At 39.3% G+C, this 18,818-nt stretch overlaps 1 protein-coding gene across 1 annotated transcript; it reads right to left on the bottom strand.

Moving 5' to 3' along the window:
- Positions 1 to 1,231: 1,231 nt before the first annotated feature.
- LOC139717006 (uncharacterized) lies at positions 1,232 to 16,152 on the bottom strand. The gene is made up of 5 exons (XM_071628522.1): positions 14,940 to 16,152; positions 14,258 to 14,376; positions 13,024 to 13,190; positions 5,082 to 5,797; positions 1,232 to 2,327 (listed from the first exon to the last, which is right to left on the bottom strand). The coding sequence occupies exons 1-5, from the start codon at positions 16,150 to 16,152 to the stop codon at positions 2,032 to 2,034; spliced, it is 2,511 nt and encodes an 836-aa protein (XP_071484623.1). The 3' UTR covers positions 1,232 to 2,031.
- Between the last annotated feature and the right edge of the window lie 2,666 nt (positions 16,153 to 18,818).

The following is an 18,818-nucleotide window of genomic DNA, read 5'->3' as shown; positions in this document are numbered from 1 at the left end:
GATGCTTCATTAATATTACTACAAAGGGATAGAATACAATTGTTGTCTTAGTTTTGGCTTTGCCTTGTTTTTGTTTTTTATACATCTGATTGTCTCTGCATACAATTACAACTTGTTATTTATCTTTTTAGTATTGAATTGATTTACAAAGTACACACCAGCTGCAATTGGAAAAGCTTACACTTTTTGTTTCTTTTCACTCTCATGCTATAAAATGTATCACGGATTTGTGCTGTGCTTTGCTTTGATTTATTTAATTTGATTGTCATTGCAACTGTTTCCTTGTTTGTTTGTTTTTACAATCGTGAATTAGGGGTTTGTGCTGTGCTTTGTTCTGATTTATTCAATTTGATTGTCACTGCAAATATTTCCTTGTTTGTTTGTTTGTTTTTTACATGCCATTCACCAGGTGAATTCTGATTCATTTTGATCTCACACAAGTCATTTACCACTGGTAAAGGCGTAATTTTTTTTTTTTTTTTGGAAAAGAGTTTGTCTACTCTCTCTGTTAAAAATCACTCCAAGATGCTACTTTACTCAAGACAAAGCAGCGCAATGAATACTTAACAACCGTTACAAGTAAGAACGCATCATCACAAAAGTCTGTACTACAGTCACAAACAGTTTATATCCTTGTTTTGGTTTCTAAAACTTGTCAGATTCTAAGCTTTTAAGATATAAATACATCACCCAAACCTATTTTCTTATAAGGAAATGAAAGGCGGAGAAATGATAGGTGAGCAAGTCACCATAAAAAGAAGAAAAACAGCGTTTAAAGAATCTATTTTGCACTTTAAAAATGCAGCTAACATGCAGGAAACTAAGAAGTTTAAAAATGATTAAGTTCATCCTTAGCACTCAAGGACACAAGATGCAAAAAAAAGAGCTAAAAAAGTTTTCAACCTCAAAACATTTCAAAAGACCTTGAAGGTCAAGTAGGAGGTAGTTAAAAAGTCCAACTTCTGATTCAATAAATGTAAAATGTTGCTTTAAAAAAACAATACCAAATCTTGCTATTTCTCAGCTTTATTTATTCATATACGCTCCTACATATATTTTTGGTGACTTTAGCAGGATATCATTGTGACAAGTCCAATATAAGAACTTATCTCAGTATGGAAGGAATCTACATGTATGAGTATGAGGGGACTGCATTCTACAAGCTCTGCTTTTTAGCAGTCCCCTCCATTTCCAGCAATATTGTGTATGCATTCACCACAGTGACGTAACAGTTATTTGTATCTCTGTTGATAATTTACCTATATTTTTCTTACAATGTTATTCTGTTCATCGCATTGTGGTACTGATTTCATGACGTCTGTGTATATGAGCGTTTCTTTGTATTTCTTATTTGTTTGTTGGAAGTGAAATAAATCAACTTGAACTTGAACTTGAATGAGTTTGAGGTATGGAATTTCAACTTGGTGAATCAGAGCATGGTGTGTTACAAGCAACAGATTGGGAAGAGTCTGCTTTCTCTGCAACCCCAGAATTGACAGCCTGATGCACGCAATACTCTGTGTGTTGAGGGCACCCCTGTAGTGCACAGCCCACTCCCTGAAGCATGCATGCATGACAGTTGCTTCTAAGAATATGATGTAAAGCTCTTTCTATCAGGTCCAAGCTGTGTGGAGAAATATTGTAACAGTGTTTATTTTCATTCAGCACAGTTCATTGAATTTGCACACAAACTCTACTCATCAGTCAGAGCTACGTGTAAATGAGTGTGCTCAGGGGAAATTTCACAAGGATGTACATGATAGCATACACTGATGGAGTGAAATTAGAGATGAATATTTTCTCATCTTCCATTTCAGCTGTATGTCATGAAAGACTGTTGTTCATCAGCTAAACAGAAACACACAGTATGAGTGAGGAAGCGATTCTTTGGCTACAGACCCATGTTTGTGCCATCCTTTTCTCCGCTGATGCAAAATGTCAGCAGACGATTCACAGCTCCCCGCTCAGCGGGACGTCAAGTCGAAAAATTCTTGAGATCGCTACGAGATTGGCTTCGACGCTCCTCGTACCTCAGAGCCGGTGAATTTGAGAGTCCACGCGCATGCCCTTCAGTCTGCTGGCTACCACCGGCATGTCGATCAACCGCACGTAGCGAATCAGCTCGTCTGGTGACGCCTTCCTGCCTCTCTCCTCTCGCCAGCGCTTCAGCACAGACATCGTCAGGGCATCCGGAGGGCTCCCTCTGTGTTGTCTCTCCATCTTGGTCATGTCGTCGCGCGGAAAGCGAAAGACCCGCATCAGGTCATGTGCCTCCCTCTCACGGATATTGGCAGCGACGCAGTCAAACATCTTTCCAAGCAGTGCCTCTGTTGGAACAAACAGTAAAATGATACATATTGTATCATCAAGGTTTTAACTTCATTGTTGTCAACAGGTCCATCTTCGCAATTCACATTTATCCCTTAAACTTGATTGGATTATGATTATAGATACATCTACATGCCGACTACACTATATTTCTCTCCTTATCAACATAATTATTCTGTTTGGTGTCACACAAGACATAAAAATTGCAAAATGAAAGAAGTAGCACCATCAAAAGTTATACTTTTATAAATTTATTGGACTGTTTAACACCAAGGCTGTACGTAATGATAACCTAGTATGCTTCTACAATGCACTTCATACTTTAAGAAAAAAATAAATGTGCCTGTCAATAATAAAGCACTGAAGTTATACCGTAAAATATTGATTTATATGAACCAAACAAATGTCATGATACAAGAACATGATTAACCATAGCACAAATCAGCATCCATCACTTATAGAGAAATGAAAGTAAGTTTTGATTAAGTACAGATAATAATGTGGCTTTAATCATGATGAAGAACCATTTAATGGAGTTTCAATGACATCAGAGAGCACTTCTGAACATGCAAGAGCTCAATTATGATTTAAAGGTACAATTGTACGTAGTTAGGCTTGCAATAGTCTAATAGTTCTGATAGTATTGGGAGGAAATTCCAAAGTTGCACAGTTGTATTATTATATAACAATCCTTCAGATCCAGGCTTACTTATCATGTACAATGTAATTTGTGATTTGAATGAGGTGTTAAAGGTGAATGGACAACACATGGTTTGAGTGACTGCAGAAGTACTAGTGGAACACATCCGCGAAAATTCGAGGAAAATTGGTCAATCACTTGAAAAGTTTTAATTTTGAACATTTTGATGCTGCCATTGCTGGATGAGAATACTATACATTTTGTGACATACTGTTTATTGTGAAATTATAGAGAGAATTCCACAAAATTTCAATCTTATGAAAAGTACACATTCCCTTGACTTGTTACTGACATACATGCATGTTAAGGGTAACATCATTGCCCATGTTTTCTGAAATACAAATAGGTATTATAGTCAAGTGCTCTTTTACTATGCTAGAAAAGTGAAAATATGTTGGCTTTTCTTTATATTTTCTTCATATTGTTTTTCATAGCAGATGTGATGTCACAATGTTATAGTCTTCTCATCCAGTGATTACAGCATCAAACTGTGAAAATTCATAGCTTTTCAACAGATTGTCAGATTTTCCAAAACTTTCACTGATGTATTCCACTTCATTGCTACATTCACTCAATCCACACATACACTGTACATTGGGTTTCATTGCCCTAAAGTTTTATAGCAATGCAAGGCATTAAAAAGGCTATTACCCCACACTGCAACCTACATTGTAACTCTTTGCTTAGAACAAGAAGGGAGTTTAAATTGGCAAAGGTCATGGAGTGACTCCCTTTTCAGTTTGCCATTTACTATACCCTGTCTGCCCAGGAAAAACACAAGGTGTGGCACCATATTTCACGCCATACATGAAAACCCATGCACAAATATATCCAGACAGAAACTTTGCTCATAAAGTATGTGCACGGACCACTCCCTGGCTGTGATGGTGTATTCAAATAGCACTTGTGTGCTATATTCAACAATGATGCATCTCTGCAGTACGTATACATGTTGTACTTTCGCTTTTAATTGCATTCTTCATCACTCTTGCCAAAAGCATTGAAACACAGGGTAAATTACAACACTGCATGCAGTCATTAGTCACTATTATCATCACAGAAGAAGCTCACAAGCATGAACCATTCCATTAAGAAATTGACAAACAATACAAAAGTTAGCATTACTTTGAAGTTTCTTATAACTTCTGAGAAATGTGAAACCAACCAAAGTCACATGTAGGAAAATTAGAAGGATTTTATAGCCTCACAAGCCTCCCACTTTTTGCCATAAAAACTTTTCGAATTGATGCAGACATAAACTCAAGAAGATGTATCCTGCACAACAAATTGCCTCAAGTGGTTTCAATTGAACAATTAGCGGAGATAATATTTGTTACTGAATCAAACAGCAAGCACTAATCCTGCAACATCTTTACTTCCTAACAATTCAACTTCTGTATCATTGTCCTGTCTTATTGCATCATAGTGTGATTATGACAGATATGTAAGATATTTCTAAAAACATGACCAAATCATTCTTTATGAAGGATAAAATCATTTGTCTCCCTCTGTACAAATGTAAATTGTAAGATTGCAACTGCTGATCTACAATTTAACAAACATGTCAGAAAAATATTGGAACCAGCGGAATTCGACCATGTCATGTACTGTTTTCTAGGCAGCAACACTACGTGTACCACCAGGCCATCCCTGGTTGCCAGCAGTGACACGATGAACTTTATATCTAGAACAAATACCCAAGCTCTGAAATTTCGATATTGTACATTTGTACAGAGAAAAACAAGGATAAAGTCTCCACCCCCCCCCCCCCCGATTTGATAATCTTTGCTTTCATTGACTGTATCATTCATTCTACTGTAGCTTTTATTGTTGTTGACTCTTTTTTTTTGACAGTAAACTCATAAATGAATACAGTGCGTGGATTTTATCTTCATGGGTAAAATGAGCCGGTACCAAATCTGCTGTTTAACCCTTTCTGTAGCAAGGACTTTGGACAATGTGTACAATGCTATAGGGTTTTCTGTGCCAATCAATACTAAAAGCACAGACAGGGTTAAGAAAGAAATGGGCAATCCCCTCATAGTCAACTTACCCTCACGTTCTGCAGCCTTCTGCAAGAAGCTAGTGATGGGGTCCATGGCACCACCCTCACAGACTTCACAGGGTGGGTAAGCCAGGGGGTTCTCATCCAGGCATAGTTCCTTCAAGCTCTGCAGCTGCTCAAAGTGCAGCGGGAGGGACTTGAGGTGGTTCCCGTCCAACTTCAGCACCTCCAGCCGCCGCAGCTCACAGAAGACCTCCGGAAGGCTCTCGAGGCGGTTGTCGGAGGCAGAGAACACCCGGAGGTTGCTGAGGGCCTGGATGGTGACCGGCAGCTCGGACAGGAGGTTGTGCTGGATGTAGAGCTCCTCCAGATCTGAGCAATAGTGGAGGGCCGGTTGCAGGAAAGTGGCCTTGATGCCTTTCTCCTGGATGTAGTGCAGCACTTTCAAGCGGGGAATCGTCCAGACCTCCGGAGGAAAGACTTGGAATTGGTTGTTGGAGAGGTCCAGCGCCACCAGCCGCTTCAGTTTGCAGACTTCCTCGCAGATCTCGGTCAGCTGGTTGTCAGACATGCTCAGTGAGCACAAATTCATGAGAGAGCAGAGCTCAGGGGTAATAGAGGGAAAAGCATTGTCATTCAGAATCAACTTCTGAAGGTTGTTAAGCCTTCGTATGGCTGTGGGGACGGATGTGATCTTGTTTTGGCTGAGATCCAGGAACTGAAGTGTGCGGAGATCGCAAATTTCTTTCGGGAAATGATCCAGCCTGTATTGAAAAGATGCATTGATAGAGAAAATAACCTCACAGAGAAAGTGGTCTTAAATCAAACAGAGATACCACCGCAGTACACAAGTCATCTTAGCCAAAGTGGAGACATTGTATGCAGAGAAAGTCAAGAGCAAGTACAGTGTTAGTGTCTCATCAAAGAAGCGTTTCGGACAGGAGTAATTACAATTAGTTCAATAACATGCATTTTTTTTTTTTTTTGCGTAATACATAGGTCCACCTTTTGTTTTCTTTGAATCGGTATCAATAACAAACATGTGTTAATAGAAATAAGATTTCATTTGAATTGAACTGAAGTGAATAGACAGTCACCACAATCATCACATGGCTTTTACACACCAGGGTACGTTACAATGTGGTACTTAAAGAACTTTACACATCATAATCACTGAGGATCATGGTAAACCAGTGCTTTATATAGTGTTTGCATTCCACTCTATGCAGCCCATTTCTTGCCCTGGTATGCTTGTTTGCCAAAACAGCCTCATAGATTCCTAATCAACAGTTACCATCCTACCACACACTCATTTGCATATTCCTGAAGTGGGAAGCTGCCATATTGAGTTTTATGTCTTGCTGAGTGGCAGATGGAAAGTAAATGATCTTAAATGAGCATTTGATGATGCGCCATCTTTTTGTGAACGGGTGTAGTCATGCACGCAAGCCCATACCACTGAACCCTTGCTGTACTTTGTTCAGCCATTGGCACTCAAGAGGAGTGCTTTCTCAACTGACTCTGGCTCAGATGTCTGACAAGTAACTGTCAAGGAGTAGAGATTATCTTTATCCCTCTGATCCCTATTGTGTAATCATGGTCTTCACTCCTTTTGGACATAGCTCTACCCTGGTGGGCTTCATTATAGTATGGCCGGTACTTGATAATCCACAACTAGGTTAAGTTTGCATGACTTAAAGAATCCTAATGAGAAGGCTTGGCAAGCTACATGTAGCAGGGCAATTCCGCGGTAACGGAATTACAAATCAGAGAATTTTGGCTCATATTCTTTCACCCTGTATACAGGATTGATTACTTTGCCTTCTCTTGATACATTTAAAAGATGCAGAGGTACTCACACTGTCACCCCAAATACAAATTTGTTAGATGTTCTCACTTGGTTGGTTACAAAGGAGGTCTATGTGCGATGGTAACGGAATTACCAGAGAATTTAGTCACAACTTCAACTCTGACTTTGGGAGTTGTTTCTCTGAAATCTATAACACATAGACTGTAGGTTGTTGTCTGATTTCATCTTTGATTGTGTCGACTTCAATTCAGTTGTATTGTTTTTCAAATATTTCATCACATTTTCCAAGCAGCACGCTTTTTCCCTGTAAAGTCAGTGGTAACGGAATTACACAAATGGTAACGGAATTACGCCTTCTGAAATACACTGGAAAAATTACACATTCTTGGTACTCATGTATTCTGAAATGTCTTGATAGAGATTGTTTATGCCTTTAGCTATAATATAACCACTAAATAAGTACTCTCTTGCCTTTGACCTTGAACTGCTACAAGTGTATAGGTGCCAAATGAGTTTTTATTGTCAAAAAACATAAAATGTTCATGCTAACGACTGTGATTTGAAGTCGTAACTATGTCAATCAAGATCTTGTAACTTCTAAGTACCACATCCATCAAAATTTGTCTACTTTCAAGTTAAGAATTTCACACTCTGCAGGTAAATGACATCTAAGACACATGGTAACGGAATTACGCTAGAATAGCCCTACACAAGTACAATTCTATAAATCCAGTCAACAATACTCAAATTTTCTTGTATTTCTTTTGTTGATATCATGCAAGACAGATTTCTCTGTTTTCTTCTTCCTAAATATGCCAATAATTGACAATATGTGTGAATTACTTACAAGTATTGTACATAAATATTATGTGCACATGCATAAGAAAATAATAAAAAACTGTCCGGAATGACATTGAATTTAAATCTAAATCATAAAGTGCCAATTTACAGTGCAAGAGCACAGTGTGCAGCCCCATCATTGAACACAATTAAGGATGAACACTAGAGATGCTTGAAACTTTTAATTTGTTAAGTGAAAAGATGCAGTTGTGGTTCAGTGATGACAAATATAACAAATTACAATTCAATCATAAATAGAAAAGAAAATGTTCTTATATGATTATGGTACTGCACCAGTGCTTAATCATTATTATCTATAAGTTGTGGCATATATTAATCACTAAAAACTTGTGACATTTTACTAATTAGCTGAAGTTGCCCCCTGGTATATAATGTAGTGTATACTTTGATATTTCCCTTACAGTGTAAGTCCTACTTAAGCCCATCAAAATAAAATGAACTAAACTAAAAGGAAATAGAAAACAGCAAAATAACTTTAACAAACTACAACTTTTTGAACCATTAGAGTGAGTCCACCAAATTCGGTTAATTCATAGAAAGGTAACAGGGTCTCTTTTATCCATCTGCAGCTCACTGTGTTAGAGTTAGATTAATCAACCTGTGAATAATGTTAGTATTTACTTCTGACCACACAAAATTTCCAAATGACGTCTTCAGAAACACAATCATGACTTGGCCTATAATTTTCCTACAAGTTTCCTGTCTCTGTCTTTCTTCTTTGACTTTGTCTATTTTCTCATCCTGAGTGTTGCCATATATTTACTCACAAGAAGTGTGCATCTTCTCTTTTGCAGTAAGTTGTATTTTGACTGCCTGAAAGCAAATTGTAAAATACACTGTACAGAGCTACCAAGTCTCACGCATTCTGCGTGAGACTCAAGCATTTAGGGGCCGTCTCACGATCTCACGTATGGCACCCATTTTTCTCACGCATCGGGCGAAGTCTGCAACTTTGGCCTATAATAATGAGCATAGCTCAAAAGATTAAAGTGATAGTTGCAATTGAAGGTACATTTCCCTTTTGTCTTTCAAAATAAATAAAAAATGGTCACTTAAGTATGCACCTGATCGCACCTTTAAGAGCTAAAAATCGAAAAAGCTCCCTACCGTGGGAGGCCACAGGGGGGAAAAACCCCTCCCACACCCTCGCTCGCTGGCACATTCGCGCGCCGAGATGCCGAGCGATGCCGAGTCATGAAAATCTCACTCATAAAAATATTTTGAACTTGACATCCCTGACTGTAATGGCACTTGTATGAAAGGAAACTGGATTGTACAGCAAATGGTAACATGAAGAGTAAAGGTAGAAGCAGAAGCCCATTGACTTTGATATTTAAAATCTTCTTATGATGGGAAAGTATAGGCCTAAATGTTACATTTTAGAGCTGTATCACAATTACTGACTGGGTGAATGTTCATCACAAATGGTGTTTTTGTCTTTATTCCTTTTAAAAAGAAAGGATTAAAGAACAAATTTCAAAGGGTAGCAGATGCTCTGTATCAAATGGGCATGAAAATCAAAATACGTGTCTCTGTGGAGGAAAGATCTAAGAAACAAATGAAAGAAGGTCATAGTCATACACTTACCATTAAAGATAAAGGACTTGAGGATGAAAACAGGACATGTTCAATAAAAGGTCAGACTATCGACTTGGTGATAATAAAGCCTTTAGCATACAGAAAGATCAAAGGTGTCACATTCAGTGGGCATCCTGTGTCAAGTAATGACTTCTATCACATTGTGTATGATCCTTCTCTTAAATTCTTGATCTTTGCTCACAAAAATTAACCTGTTCATTTCTCTCTGTCAGTAGCAGTGCTCTCTTTTCCTTTTAAAGAAATGTTATGTCCTTCCTCTTCTTTGTAACCTTTGTTCAATTTATGCTGCATCACACCCATTCAATAGTCCCTCATCACTATACTTAGATTTTGTATGAAACCATGAGACTTTTTAGCAAGAAAATATACAAATTGATATCTCAGAATTCAGTATGAATTTTAACATTTGAAAATGAGTATCTGTAGCAAACCTTATAAAGGTACAGTTAGCACAGTCTCCATGTACACATGTAGTTCTTGTACATGAGAGAAGGTGAAGGAAGGGAGGAGACTTTCAGCACAAGAAGTCTTGTCAAGCATGTACCCTGATGTCAGGACTCACTGTCAGAGGCATCCAGCTACACTATATGCCGAGTCCTGTCAGTATATCATACCATACATATTATATTTCAACTTTCACTCCTTTACTGCCAATCACTAACACTGTTAAGCTCAATAATTATGCCCTGAAGCTATTTCATGAACAGTTCACATACATATTGGCACGAAAGTAGGATATATCATTCTCTTCCATATTAGATGTGCGTGTAATTCCGTTACCATGTAATTCCGTTACCACAATTACAGAAGAACTGAAGGAGATATTTCACAAAATGTTTTGTGACTTTTCAGGGAGTCACATGTAGAGAAAAAATTTACAAGGGGAGAAAAAATCAGTGATTAGTTTGTTCAGGAGAAAACTTTTTTCAATTTTATGGTAACGGAATTACGTCAATTTGTCAGTAGATTTTGAAAATTTCTCCAAAAAATATCATAATGAGAGTGACTGAATGCTTCATCAAATGTGATTGTTGAAGCATAGGAAGAAAGATGTGGAAGTATGGATAAAGCAGAGAGATATTTAAGTTGTTTCATTGTAAATTTTCATTTAATATTGTAAGACTTTAGATAAATACAATAAATAGTCTTCCAACTTTAAAAGTGTGTACAACAAAAACGAGGAAAGTTATTGGTAAAGGGTTTTTTGTTTCCGTAAATACAACAATCCGTCTGTACGGGAAACTGAAATTACTGAGCATTTACTTAACTTTGAATTTTGCTGTTTTTGCCCTTCCCATACGGAATTGCCCAGCAATTAAAGCTACACTGTCAGTGCCTGGGCTCTTTATATACATCCAGTTGCCATTACACTTCTGTGTGTTTTAGGTTACAACACAAACGGCTCTTTAATTGCAGATCTTTGCAATTCATATCGTACTTTCATTTCACTTTACTGAACTTGCTAATCCACAACGTTGCATGGCTTAAATATTACAAATGAACATTGTGGTACTTAAAGAACTGTGCACATCATGATCACTGAGGATCCTGGTAATAAGCCAGTGCTTAATGAGTTTGCATTCCATTCTGTTGCAGCCCATTTCTAGCCCTAATGCTTGCTTGCCAAGACGGGCTCACAAAGTTTATACATTCGTAATCAACAGTTACCATCCTAGTACCACACACTAATTTGCATATAATTCCTAAGTGGGAAGCTGCCATATTAGTTTTACCATCATGCTGACAGGCGGATGAAAAGTACCAAATTGCCTTTCATGAGCATTTAATGAGGCGCCATCTTTTCATACACGCAAGTAGTTATGCATGGAAGTCCATACCATTGAAACCTTGCTGTACTTTGTTCAGCCATTGGCACTCAAGACAGAGTGCTTTCTCCACCAACTGGCTCAGATGTCTGGAAAGTAACTGTGACTGAGTAGAGATTATCTTTATCCCTTTAATCCCTATTGTGTGGTATGGTCATGGCCTTCATTCCTTTTGGACACAGCTCTACCCTGGTGGGCTTTATGATAGTACTTGCTAATACACAAGTAGGTCAAGTTTGCATGGCTTAAAGAATGCTAATAAAAAGGCTTGGCAAGCTAGCAAAGCCACACTGTCAGTGCCTGGGCACTTTTAAGGGTCTTAACAATATTCATCCAGTTGCCATTTACACTTCTGTGTGTTTTAGGTTACAACACAAGCGGCTCTTCAATTGCACATCTTTGCAATTCATACCCGTACTTTCATTTTACTTTACTTTACTTGCTAATTCCACAACTAGGTCAAATTTGCATGGCTTAAAGGTGCATAGTCCCGGTAGTATAGAGGGCTCTGTTGATGATACTGCTGATCACCGTTAGCATTGATACTAAGATTACCGAAGTTGAGCTGTCATCAAGAGTAAAGTACGTAGGTGTTGCTAAGTAACATTGCCTTCATTGTCTTCTCTGCGCATCGCGCCGTCTGTAGTAATGCCAGGGTGCGTGCGGGATGCGCTTGTTATTATGACATCACAAAAGAAGTTTGCTAAAGCTGTCATATCCCTCAGCCGAATCATGAGCCGAACTGTGATCCGACCACTGACTACAGTGAATCAGACTTCTTCAAACTCGGGGAAGTGGGCCACAGCGTAAACGCTAAAGAGGAGTCGATAGCGTAGGTCTCTACAGGAAACTTGCGCCATGCGCCCGCGTACGCATTTGACTATTACACCGGGACCATGCACCATTAAAAATTACTAATGAACATTGTATACTTTACAGAACTTGGCACATCATGATCACTGAGGATCATACGGTGATAAGCCAAGAATGCTTAATGTGTTTGCATTCCACTCCATGCAGCCCATTTCTTGCCCTAATGCTCGCTTGCCAAGACAGCCTCACAAAGTTTATACATTAGCAATCAATAGTTACCATCCTACCACACACTGCATATTCCTGAGTGGGAAGCTGCCATATGGGTTTAACCATTGTGCTGAGAAGCAGATGAAAAGGAAATTGCCTTTAATGAGCATTTAATGAAGCACCATCTATTCATAAAGGCATGTAGTCATGCATGCAAGCTCATACCACTGAACCCTTGCTGTGCTTTGTTCAAAGACAGAGTGCTTTCTCCACAGACTGGCTCAGATGTCTGGAAAGTAACTGTGACTAAGTAGAGATTATCTTTATCCCTCTAATCCTTATTGTGTGATCATGGTCATCACTCCTTTTGGACACCACTATACCCTGGTGGGCTTAGTACATTTGCTAATCCACAACTAGGTCAAGTTTGCATGGCTTTCAGAATGCTACTGAAAGGGCTTGGCAAGCTAGCTATAAGCTACATTGTCAGTGCCTGGTTTTAACAATATCAATCCAGTTACCATTTACACCTCTGAGTGTGTTTTACGTTAACACACAAATGGCTCTCGCAGATCTCCAGAATTAATGCTTTCACTTTACTTTACTGTACTTGCTAATCCACAACTAGGTCAAGTTTGCATGGCTTAAAAATACATCTGTAACTAATGAACAGGCTTGGCAAGCTAGCTAAGCTACATTGTCCGTGCCTTGCACTTAAAGGGTTTTAACAATATTCATCCAGTTCCCATTTACACTTCTTTGGCTTTTAGATTAAAACACATACAGTTCTTGCAGATCTTTATGATTCATACTTTCACTTTATGAGTTTGACACACAATACATCACAGAGTATAGAGAGAAGCAATGTTACCTGTTGTTGGTGAGTGTCAAGCTCTGGAGATTTACAAGATGCTTGATCTCCGTCGGCAGTCGGCTCAAGAGGTTGTCGTCGCAGGACAGCTCCTGGCAGTTGCTAAGGAGGCAGGCTCCGGGTGGGAACTTGGCAATCTGGTTGCCATGGAGAGACAGCGATGCGACCTGGAGGAGAATGTCAATTGTTGGAGATATCAGGCTAGACATCTGATGAGCTTTAATATGTTACAAATTACCAAGCATGACAATGATAAGAGATTCTGATACATTTTCATGAATGCACATAATACCTAGATATTATATACTATATGACATATTATATACTATATATTATATATCATATATCATATATTATATATCATATATTATACAGTGTATATTATATATCACATATTATATATGTGTATCATATATCAAATATTATACATTATATTATATACCATATATGAATGCATATATAATACTCAAGAAAATCATGAAAATATGAGAATTCAACTGTCTGTGAGGTATACACTAAAGTACACATGAAAATCTAGAATCTATAGGTTCATTTGAATAACTGCAAAAGAACCAGCTTAGTCATTGGAGTGTGATACATATATCATTAGACTCCTTTTATCTTTTCCATGCTAGAATATCAGTGACTGAACACTAATTCAAAAGGAATGGTATCTCCACGATGAGCATCACAACATTATCTACCATATATATACAAATGATTTAGCACAATATTCAGAACAGACCAAATCAAATCTCTTTTTATAGATAATACAAGAAAGATAAAACATACAACTTGTATATCTTATTCCTCTTCTTTCCATGGACATAGCAGATAAGAAGTGTATAAATCAAAGAGATGGCTGTAGTTGTTACATGCCTATGGGACATCATTCTGGATTTATTTCTGACATTCACTCTCACATTATCTCTTATTACAGGTCTTATTCCCTATCTTTTTGTCCCCCACTTAATCTCAAGTGCCGTTCTACGTGTCACTGCCTTTAGTCAAGACAACTTCTGTAGAATTGGTGCTGTCAGAAGTCCACATTAGCCACAAATTTGATTTCTGGGAAAAGGCTGTGTTGCTGAAGAAATTAAAGATAGTCTTCACATGAATCCTGGAGGAAATTACTCTACATGCACATGTAGGATAGTCAACTTCATGGAAAGTTTTGGTGTATAAAGGTGGGAGTACTCGTAAACAAGGAGAACTTTCACCATCTGGATCTCACCTGTTTAAGGCTGGCAATTTCGACGGGAAGCTCAGAGATATGGTTGCAGGAGAGGTCGCACACCTGGAGCTCCGGTAGCAGCGACATATCATCTGGCACCGTCATAAGCTGATTATTGGCTGAAATTATTCACAAACAAAAGAAGTCACCCAATATGGACTTGGCACTGATAACAGAAGCTATCACATACATTTTGCTACCTCCATGTCAAGCAAATTCAGACAGCACGAAGCAACTGGTACAGTATATGCAGCCTAATAAAGTGGAAGGTGGCATGGTTTTAGACTCCAGGAAAAAAAAGCAGGAAAAAAAGGAGTTTGTGGGTTTTAACTCGCACAGAGCATACATATATGTACAATCATACACTCAAGCATAGGCAAGTTTGACTACGAATATATGCGACTTGAATATGAGGAAAACATGATTTCCAGTTCCATCTTAAAGCAAGCAGAAAAAGCTTGCTAGTTCTAAAAATGTAAGGGTAAAATGTGATTATGCGATTCCTCAATGACTGAACAGGTACATACATAATGGTCTACTAATATTTTCCTTCTACTCTGCTCTCTGCAGCGTCCATTTTATTTCTTGGCCTGTTGGTATAGTTTGTTTGTTTTTGTGACAGAATGAGACATGTACAATTGCACACGTAGAAATCACACACAATTTCTGTGTTGATTCATACCTGCATAAAACTCCACCAGCTGGAAAAGTCTGTTCATGTTTTCCGGCAGGTAGCTCAGATTATTGGAGCTGACGCTGAGGAACACCAAGTTGGAGAGTGAGGAGACCTCTTGCGGCAAAGAGTCCAGCTGGTTGTGGTTCAGATCAAGCACGCGCAGCTTTTCCAGCTTCTGAATCTCCGGGGAAATCTCCTGGATGGGATTCTGGCCCAGGTACAGCTCTTCTAGCTCTGGCAGCCAGTAGACCTGGATGGGGAGGAAGTGGAAGCTGTTGCGTTCCAAGTGCAGCTCTCTGAGATTGAACAGGTATTCAATGTCTGGAGGCAACGTCTGCAGGTAGTTCCCAGAGAGGCTCAGTTTCACTAGCTGGTCTAGGAGGCAGACCTGCTTGGGCAGCCACTTCATCAGATTGTTCTCCATCTCCAGCACCTGAATGTTGCGCAGCTGGGACACGTTGGTGGGCAGCGTGGCAAGTTTGTTCTGCGACAAGAAGACACACACAAGTTCACGCAGGTAGCAGAATTCGCTCGGTATCACCATCAACTGATTGTCGGAGAGATCGATCTGTTGGAGAGAGGAGAGTGTTCTTATTTCCGTGGGGATTTCTTGGATGTCATTACCACTTAGGTCCAGGATCTCCAGCAAAGGAAGTGAACAGATGCTCCTGGGGAATTCCTCGAGGGCACATTCTCTCAGAATGAGGGTATCCAGCTGCTGCAGATAGCTGAGTTCTGCTGGAATGCTATACAATGGGATGCTGCTCACAGCAAAGTGGTTCAAGAAGTCTAAATCAAATGTGTCCGGTGGCACCTCCACAATGCGTTCTTCTGACAAATCGAGGCAGAATTTACCTCTGGTGTCGCGATACACAAGAGTACTGACATCGAGAACCACTGTTTCCTCCGCTTGACACTGGCCCGCATCGCCTGCCTCCTCTGGTGCCGTGTCATTGTCAAATGAGACTGTCTGCATCTCCGTAGTACTGGTGCCATTGTTAACGGGAGGCTCTTCCGCACCACTGACATGATGATCTTCTTTGCCATCTTCATCTTCGTCTCTGATGGTAGAATCTTCATTCTCTCTCGTCCCATCTTCAACAATATGTTGTTTTTTCCCATGACATTCTTCTCCCTTCAGCTCTTCTTCATTGTTGTTGTCATGGCTGAACTCCCCCAGTCCTGTATCATCTATCTCCTCTATGGTTTCCAAATCCATTCCTAACTGTTGGGTTTACTCCTTGTTTCCTATTTTGTAGAATTAAGACAGATAGAGATTTAAAAGAAAAAAAATGTTGCAGTTTAGTTTCTGTTTTTTTTTTTAATTGTCAGCTGATTCTCATTCCCATGAAAACCATTATTTCCATTAAGGCCTAACATTACTATATTTATAGCTCAATGAGTAACGTACAGATTTAGTGTGCACATCACTATTTTTATTGCAGGCCCTAAATATTCAATGTTTAATACAACTGCACCATCATACTACTGACACGTACTGTCACTCACACTCAGCACAGTCTGTTTAGTTCGGAAAGAGCTGCTAAGTGCTAGACTAGTAAAATTTCAGGAGAAAGACTCAAAGCTGCTTCAGGGTCAGGCCCTAGGGATTATCTCACTTCTCAGCTCACCAACAAGGTTCAAGATCTATTCTAACGTTAGTGTTTCACAAAGGAACCAGGTAATCCTCTTAAGTCTTATTCTTGTGTCCGGGCAAACACATTTGCAGCAAACGTATCGTTCAAGGTTCACAGGTCACGGTACATTACGTCAGTAGACCTTATCCGGGAAGTCCGGACTTACACGAAAAGTAAGATGCGGGACTATTATTTGCCCAACCCAAAATTGCCATCGCGATGCAGCCAGTTGTCGCACCACACACTACTCGTAGAAAACCGAGGACCAAAAACGCTTACATCAATATATTTCATGAATGTGGTGGTTCATTGGGGTAATTAAGATCGACTCGACGGATGGCTAGAGTTTCTCATGGCATCCACGAGATAAAATAAGTAATTTTGACATACCATATTTGCAGTAAAACAGCGACAGCTCGACAAGCGGCGTCGTCGTAACTGGGCAACTGTGAAGAAAATAGGTCGAAGGTCAAACCTGAATGGGTTAGTCTGTCCTCCAGACGCTTTATTACTCTAAACTTCTCAACCTCGTTTTGTTTCGTTGCACGTGCATGGAAGACGACTCGAAAGGGGGTGGGGTAAGGGTTGGTGATGTATCCCCACTCCAGAGACTCCAACTCTCACGTTTTCGACGGGAGATCTCCCGCCAAAAGCCCATTTTTGCACAATCTCTCGTTCTCCCGTTTGAGATTTGATTTCTCCCGCCCTGGCTCTGTGTCTCCCGGTGGAAAAGATTTCTTACTTATTTCTATCGTATGTTGAAAAAATAAACCTTAGATAGCACCAGAGAACATCTAGAATCCTAGGAACTTCGCACACATCAACTTGGAATCTCCCGTTTGCTAGGGGTTTCGGGCGGGAGAATCTCCAGATCAGAAGGTGCTTGGGGTTGGAGTCTCTGCCACTCCTCCTTACCCAGCCCATCCCTCCTACACAGTCATACTAACATCTCTGTGTTGTTGTTGTTGTGGGGTTTTTTTCAGTATAATTACAGTAATAGGTGGTACGCTATGAAATATTTTTCTCTTTTTTTTGGGGGGGGGGGGAGGGGGGTGTTGGTTTGGTTGGGTTTGTTGCTTTTTTTTCTACTAGGAGAGGGGGTTCATCTATTTGAATAATGGGTTACAACCACAGAAGAGTAAGTGAAAAAAATTTTTATCATTATTATGAGAGTGTTCACAACTCTTTAGTTGTATGTGAACACTCTAATTATTAAAAAAAAAAAATCTGATAAATCTATGTCCAACTACTCAGTATACTGGTTAGAATAAATGAATATGCAATACATCAAAGCGATATATCAAATGAAAAAAAAAATAGAACCACCACTAACATTTCCCTCTGTACGTTCCCTCATCCGCCCCGATCTTCATAGGAGCATATCTCCATGCATGCAGAAAATATTAAATGATGAAGTATATTGAAAGTTTTTATGTACATTATTTTGTTGCGGACAAGTAATATAGATTTGGCGTGTAGTGATAAGAATGTTATAGGACCTATAACAAACAGAGAGTGCTCGATTCACTCCACGTGATCGAGTGTTTGACTTATATAGCCTACACATGAAATGTAAGTGAATCTAGTGAAGATCATGGGTTTAACGTTTGCTTAGACAATGCGATTAGCCAGTTCACAGTTACAATCTTAGCATGTGCAGATAAAGGTCATTGCAGACCTTCTCTTGAAGTGGATTTGCAACTGAGGTATTCAAAACCTAGATAGGGCTTCTTGACAACTGTGTTGTTAATAAACCAGGTGCAGATTGGTATTTACAGGTGAATGTGCATTTCATGCAGCACTGACATGTAAATTAACACTTCCTGCATTGCTGTTTTCAACTGCTCTTCTTGAGGACTATTCCATGTTTTGCAAAGTCTGTGGTTGGAGAGGTCATTGCAGACTAGTGCTAACCGTGAACTGGCTTATTGGAGAATGATAAATAGGCAGTAATCAGGGGATCACAACTATAGGAAAAAATGGTGCATCATGCAGCATGGGGTCTGTCGGACGGGAAACAAGCAGTGAAGAGCCCTCCATAGGCAAACTGGCGAAATGTGTTTGTTTGTTTGTTTGTTTGTTTGTTTTTGAGGGAGTGTTAAAAGGAGAGGCAGAAACTGAAGCCGCTGGACTTTTTATATGTCTTTGTATAATAAATTGCAGAACAGAGAAGAAAAGGAATAAAAGCACATTGTGAATTTGGGTTGTTGTAAATATAGGAAGTAGGCCTATCAGATCAGATGAATCG

Source organism: Diadema antillarum, unplaced genomic scaffold (genome assembly GCF_040938485.1).
Source record: "Diadema antillarum isolate AM-2024a unplaced genomic scaffold, OU_Dant_1.0 scf00000071, whole genome shotgun sequence".
NCBI lineage: Eukaryota > Metazoa > Echinodermata > Echinoidea > Diadematoida > Diadematidae > Diadema > Diadema antillarum.
This window is presented reverse-complemented; position numbering and strand designations above follow the sequence as displayed.

Coding starts and splice junctions, on each gene's coding strand:
- LOC139717006 (XM_071628522.1), bottom strand. CDS start 16,152: ATGGATTTGGAAACCATAGAGGAGATAGATGATACAGGACTGGGGGAG. Junction 14,377..14,939: donor GCTGGTGGAGTTTTATGCAG/GTATGAATCAAC, acceptor GAATAATTTCAG/CCAATAATCAGCTTATGACG. Junction 2,328..5,081: donor GAAGGCTGCAGAACGTGAGG/GTAAGTTGACTA, acceptor TTGTTCCAACAG/AGGCACTGCTTGGAAAGATG.